The 7,222-nt window shown below is 31.0% G+C and overlaps 1 protein-coding gene across 1 annotated transcript; it reads left to right on the top strand.

Moving 5' to 3' along the window:
* Positions 1 to 2,119: 2,119 nt before the first annotated feature.
* On the top strand, positions 2,120 to 4,411 carry LOC106427364 (protein DETOXIFICATION 48). Its single transcript, XM_013868094.3, has 2 exons — positions 2,120 to 2,449; positions 2,721 to 4,411. Exons 1-2 carry the CDS (start codon positions 2,288 to 2,290, stop codon positions 4,155 to 4,157), a joined length of 1,599 nt encoding a protein of 532 aa, XP_013723548.2. The 5' UTR covers positions 2,120 to 2,287; the 3' UTR covers positions 4,158 to 4,411.
* Positions 4,412 to 7,222: the final 2,811 nt, after the last annotated feature.

Genomic DNA, 7,222 nt, shown 5'->3' with positions numbered 1-7,222 from the left:
TGAAACACTTCATATTATCTTTTTTTCATGCTTTGGATTTAGTCCAGGGTATGACAAACCAGTTTTGATATGTAATCCATTTTTTCACTGATCTAATTTTAAGCCTGTTTAATTTTGAAGTTTAACTGATCTAATTTAAGCCTGTTTGATTTTGAAGTAGTGTAAAATAAATAGCGAGATCCTCCTTTACGTGCAACCAGAATCATACTCCCGAAGTGTTATATTGTTGGTAATGTTTTTCGCTGGATAAATTAATTCATCATCATTAAGTGTTAAAAAACTTACAAGACATTCTAAGATTGAAGGATTAAAGTTTTATTTTATTTATATTATATTAGATGATGTTCCACACCTTGTACGAATTAATATATCTATATATCTAAGAATTTTTAATTCTAATGTTTATTTTTATAAAAAATAATAATTAAATTAGATAAAACTTTTAATTTATATTATAAATTACAAAACTTCAATATTTATATTGGTAATCAATGTATTAAATTATGTTATTTTGTTTTATAGTTTTATCTATGTGATGTAGATTTTGAATCAAAATATTTTATATAGTAATAATTAAATAAAGAAATTTGTATTTGAAATTAAACACATATTGTATTTAGATTGAAAAGAAATAATGTGGCACTGAACGGATTATAAAAAATCACATAAAACATCAACAAAAATGATAGTATAGGAGTGTTCAATCCAGTAAAAACCAAACCATTTAAAACTGAACTAAATTGAAATAAAAATAGTCTAGGTTTGGTAGTACCGAATAAACCAAATGAATATTATTTTTAAGAAACTGAAGTATATGGACATGGTTCAGTATATTAAGCGATCAAACTGAATAAACCACAGAAACCGACTAATTCAGATATATTAGCATACTTATATATATATTTTATAATAATCTATATTTAATCAATATTTTCAGTAAAAATTAGAGAACTGGGTATAATATTATTTATTAAAATCATAAACCAAATATAAGATAAAAGTAATGATGATATTATCGGTAGACATTGTTAATAACTTAATATCAATTGTTAATATCTATTTAATTAAATATCTTAAATATCATGATAATTAATATTAAAATATTTTTAAAAAATAATAGTATATATATCAGTAGAATATGTTAATGTTTATTAATTATCTTAAATATCATGATAAATATATAGATATCAAAATAAAATTTTAAATAATAATATTAATTAAACTAATGACTTATCCTAAAATTGTGGAAAATGTGACAAGTAAGCATATTAACTAAAATTATTGAGAAGGTGATAATGAAGCGAATTCACTTCTCAAATAATGTATATATATACAGTAGAATTTTTATAAATTAATACTCGATAAATTAATAATCTCTATAAATTAATAAATTTCGTCAGTTCCAACTTTGACCGGTTTAAAATTTGATACAAATCGATAAAATAATAAGATTATATTTTTTAGAAAATTCTATGTAAATATATGGTCTCATTAAAATGATAAATTAATAAATTATATATATATACATATTTTATATAAATAATAACCTATTATTATATGTTTGTTGTATATTCACAATGGACATATCTTTATATTTTCTTAACACTTAATATATTTTTGATGAGATTTTGTAATATTCTATCTAAAGCCACATTTAAGTTATATGTAATATATATTATATACACCAAATAATATAACAAAATTAATATAAATGTTTAATTTCAAATAATAATAATTAATATCTATACACTAAAATCGAATATTTTTCTCATCTTAGAATAAATATATCTTAAAATAAGAAATTTAAATAAGAAAAAATTTGTAAATTAATATCTCTATAAATTAATAAAATTTCAAAGTTCCAAGGACATTATTTATTTATAGAAGTTCTACTGGATATGGATATAGTTCCTTATCATACATATTGTTTCTGTCCCTATTGTCCTTTTCCAGTCGACACACGATTTTTTTAGTCAAAGGAAACAAAAAAATCCCACTAAGATTAGAAAGAAAATGATTTTATGTTAAAAAGAAATCAAAACTATTGTAGAGCCACATGTCGAGATAAAAAAAATAGAGATGTATAAATAACATCAATCTCTGCAACTATAAATAGAGCGTTTTATCCTCCAAAAGGCCCAACCAATACCACATTAAAAAAAAAAGTTCCACTCTGTTTCTTTTTCATTTGCATAAATCATTTTGCCTCCAAAAGGCTTCTGGGCTCTGTCTCTCTGTCTCTTTTATCTCTACTCCGCTCAAAACAATTTTACTCGCCTCAACAAACATGTGTAATTTAACACCATCTTCTTCCTCTTCCTTACTATCATCTCCCAAAGAAAAAAACAATTTCTCAAAACTCGAAACCTGTGATGCAGACCATCCCCATTATTCTGACTTTACCGATGATGGTTCCCGAGACCTTAATAGATGGCCAACTTTTCTCGAGGTATACTAACTCTTTTCATTAAAAAATAAAAATTATATTTTCATTAAAAATAAAAATTATACTACTCTTTTTTTCTCAAAAACTCCATTCATCGTTTGGATTTTTTTGCAGAGGTTTTTATTCGACTATAAAAATTAATGATTAACTATATTGTTAAAAAGTAAATAAATCATTACCTAAAAAATATAAAAGTTCGGTTTGATTAAAATATCTACAGACGTGGACGGTTCTTGTTCTTGACTTGCTTTTGTCTTTGATAATTTGGCGGCAGGGCTTAGAGGAAGTGAAAGCGATCGGAAGAATCTCAGGGCCGACGGCAATGACCGGACTTCTTATGTACTCAAGAGCAATGATATCGATGCTGTTCCTTGGCTACCTCGGCGAACTTGAGTTAGCCGGAGGATCTCTCTCCATCGGCTTTGCCAATATCACCGGCTACTCCGTCATCTCCGGCTTGTCCATGGGGATGGAGCCAATCTGCGGGCAAGCTTACGGTGCTAAACAAATGAAGCTTTTAGGACTAACCCTTCAAAGAACCGTCCTCCTCCTCCTCTCATGCTCGGTCCCCATCTCCTTCTCTTGGCTCAATATGAGGCGAATCCTCTTGTGGTGCGGCCAAGACGAAGGGATCTCTTCCGTTGCGCAAAATTTCCTTCTCTTCGCCATCCCTGACCTCTTCCTCCTCTCTCTGCTTCACCCTCTTCGTGTTTACCTCCGAACACAGAACATTACATTGCCCGTGACTTACTCCACGGCCGTCTCCGTCCTCCTTCACGTTCCGTTGAACTTTCTTTTTGTGGTGAAGCTCGAGATGGGAGTCGCGGGAGTCGCTATTGCTATGGTCTTAACCAATCTCAACCTCGTAGTCCTCTTATCTTCTTTTGTATATTTCACAAGCGTGCATAGTGATACATGGGTCCCACTTACTGTGGACTCTCTTAAAGGTTGGTCGTCTTTGCTCTCGCTTGCAATACCCACTTGTGTATCCGTTTGTTTGGAATGGTGGTGGTACGAGTTCATGATCATTTTGTGTGGAATTTTGGTTAACCCAAGAGCCACCGTTGCTTCCATGGGAATCTTGATCCAAACAACAGCTTTAGTCTACGTCTTCCCATCCTCTCTCAGCCTCGGTGTCTCCACAAGAATCAGTAACGAGCTTGGGGCTAAACGCCCAGCGAAGGCTCGTATATCCATGATAATTTCCCTCTTCTGCGCGACCGCCTTAGGCCTAATGGCAATGGTGTTCACCGTGCTTGTTAGGCACCGATGGGGACGCTTGTTCACCACGGATGTAGAGATTCTTGAGCTGACTTCAATTGCATTGCCCATCGTGGGTCTATGTGAACTCGGGAACTGTCCTCAAACGACCGGTTGTGGTGTTTTGAGAGGCTGTGCAAGACCAACACTCGGTGCCAACATAAACTTGGGTTCGTTTTACTTTGTGGGCATGCCGGTGGCTATTCTCTTAGGGTTCTTTTTCAAACTAGGATTTCCAGGTCTCTGGTTTGGCTTGCTTGCGGCTCAAGCGACATGTGCTTCTCTCATGCTGTTTGCACTCTTGAGAACAGATTGGGCAGTCCAAGCAGAGAGAGCTGAAGAACTGACGTCAAAAACACCGGGAAAAACTCCTCCTCTCCTCCCAATTGCCAGGACTAAGAGCAGGTCTCCACCAGATACAGATGATATGATGAAAACCATGTTGGTTTAGATTGATATCTATTCTTTGGAGTCATTTGCCTTCAATGTTGACGTACAAATATTCTTGTCAAACATCATTTTTGGAGTTTATATTACTCCTTAATTTTTACTTCTTTTTTTAACATAAGAACCACTTTGTTTTGTGGGCTTTATTGGTGTTTTATTTTATCTATGGTTGTATGGATGTAATAGTTTCTAGATTTGACTTTACCAGTTTGTACTATATTTGTTTCCTTCTGTAATAACTCATTCGGATTAGCTTTATCTTAGTATGTTTTGTGGTAGAAGATCGATATTTAATTGGCTTTGATTAGCTTTATTTTCGTACGTTAAGCTACGAATATAATAAAATGAAAAATTAAACTCCACTGCATCCAACTTCAAAACTACGGCATTAGAACATCTCCGACCCCACTCCATAATTTACTGCAAAATGGAGTGGAAAATGGAGTGATGAACAAACAAAAAACTCATTATTCCATTCACTTTTTTATTTGTTCATCACTCCATTTTCCACTATATTTTACAGTAAATTATAGAGTGGGGTTGAAGATGTTCTTAGAGCATGTACAACCATTAAATTCTTACGCTGAGTGTTTACATGAATAAATAATATATTTTAATTTTTATGTTCAAATGAAATATAAATGGACAAGAAAGTAATACACATAGGAGAAGAAGTTTCATATAGGTTTCTAATAAATCCGTAAATCAAATACTTTCTTTCTTTTCTTTCTACATTTTTTTATAATTTAAATTCTGACAAAAACTCCTGTAAAAATCTGTTGTCGGAGGTGGTCTTACAATCTTGAGGAAACTATTATTAAAAGTATTTTTATCCTTAAGAAACTGTGAAGATTTCTCAAAAGATAAAAAATAAAAATATTCTTGATTAGAAAATTATTTTAGTTTTTTAATAATTATACCACTAATTAATTATATGTGTTATTTGAGTATCTCATAGTAAGTATTTGAAAACTTTCAAACGAGAAACCGATGAAAAATTTTCCGTTTTTTCTTACTTTTATTTAGTTTTAGTTACACTTCTTTTTTTACTTTTTATTATTTATATTTAGTTTTAATTATGATATATCTTGCAAGAATTTTAGTTGGAGAAGCTCTAACATATATTGGTATCAGTAAAAACTGTAAGCAAAATACAATCGGAATAACTTCCGATAAAGTAAAAGCGTAGAATATTTTCCAAAAAGATTAATTTTTGCCAATTGTATTTATTCTTTTATTGTGGAAACTTTGCTGATTTAACAATCAATTCTTTTCTTAAGGACAGGCAAGATGCATCTTTATTTTTAAAACTTTTTGGTTTGTTCCATGTTCCATAAAAGGAAATATATTCACAACCAAAAATGGGAAAAATCCCTTTAAACTCTATCATATTCTTTGTCTCAGAGCCATCAGATTCGATACGTTTAAAATTTCAATTGCGTTCACATTATTTGATTTTGTTTGCTTCTTTAATCTGAGAGAAGCATCTTTTTTCCTCCTTGACACAAAACTATCCGCTCTTTTTTTTCTTGGGACCAGAACATGAATTTATACGAACTACACAGGCTCAAACAATGTGGCCAAAGAATAAAACAATAATATGACAAGTAACTAAAATAAAACTGAGTGGAATTAATAATGCGTCTACGTGTCGACACTATGAATTATCTTTGATATTTTTTTTTGCATATACTTAAAAGAAATAAAATGAAGTAAAACCTCAATTGAGTTCCATTGGCTTGCTAAAAAATTCATTGGGTTTCATTGGCCATCTATGAAAAAGTTTGTATATCATTGGCACGAAAGAAAAGACAATTTGTATTATATACTTTGCGCGTCCACCTATTGTTTTTATTTACACGTGAATAATTTATTTTGTATCTTTTTGCTAAACACTATGCTGTCAATCATACTCTAATGTTTACATCTGAAACCAATGTTTTGTTGAATGTAAGTTATATTTTATTGCCGACAAACATGGAAAACTACCCCTAAGTCGAACATGTGAGTATTACTTATGCGCCTGGTGACATTTCTTCTGCTTAATAAGTTCTGAATATTTGACCTACGATCCTTTTATCCCGAAACCAGTTTTGATAACCGATGCTAAGACGTAAATCATTCAAGCAAAGTTAAGTATCAGAACAAGGACTCAGCATTCTCTCAAATGTATGATATCCACAAGAGCTAGTGAGCTACGTATGTTGGTTCTATGGCACATGTTTTGTACCTCATTGATCCAAAAAGTGATATACACATGTGTACTCAAATGTAGTATACAATATAAATGGAGTAAATACATCAATCACATGTTCTGACCGTCTTTGTTTGGATCAAACCTTTAACTGTAGCCACATGCAGCATTACATATATGTAAATATAATACGCAATATATAAAGACAAGAAAGTTGTAAACAAATTTGTGTTCAAATAAAAATTGATTTGAAAGATGCCAAGTCTATAAATCTAGCGTGTGGTAAAGCTCGAGTTTGGAGGAGAAAGAGAGTAAGAGTGCCGTAAAGCCTATCTTAGGCAGGCAGGGTCCCCCACGCGGAGACATAGAACATTTACCTTTATTTCCTGTAAATAATATTACCACTGCAATCCATTTGATCATTTATTTGCTTTTTTTTCTTGAAAGAATTTTATTTGCTTCTTAACATCATCTAGTTTATCAACTTCTTCTTCATGAAATATGAATCTTAATTAGTTTTAATAGAAGCTCTATTAGTTTACGAAATGGTTAATTAATGTTTCTACGCCACAAATATTGAGGTTTAATTCTTAGAAGATATAATTTATACGGTTCAGTTCTGCAAATCATGAACTTTTATAGAACATATATAATTGTTCGTTAAATTTTTTTTGTAGTTTTTAAATAATATTTAATATATCAAACAAAAATGGTTTTTATAAAATATAATATTTATATGTCAACAAAAGAACAGTTTACATAAATACTTTTAGATCAAATTGTTTAGGTCGTTACTGTAGAGCAAGGCTTAACTTATACAAACAAAGCAAATTTTGACTATTCTATTTATTGATCTGGATCCGAGTGATGTTCAT

This window comes from Brassica napus, chromosome C9 (assembly GCF_020379485.1).
Source record: "Brassica napus cultivar Da-Ae chromosome C9, Da-Ae, whole genome shotgun sequence".
Lineage (NCBI taxonomy): Eukaryota > Viridiplantae > Streptophyta > Magnoliopsida > Brassicales > Brassicaceae > Brassica > Brassica napus.
The sequence above is the reverse complement of the archived record's forward strand: the minus strand, read 5'-3'. Positions and strand labels throughout refer to the sequence as shown.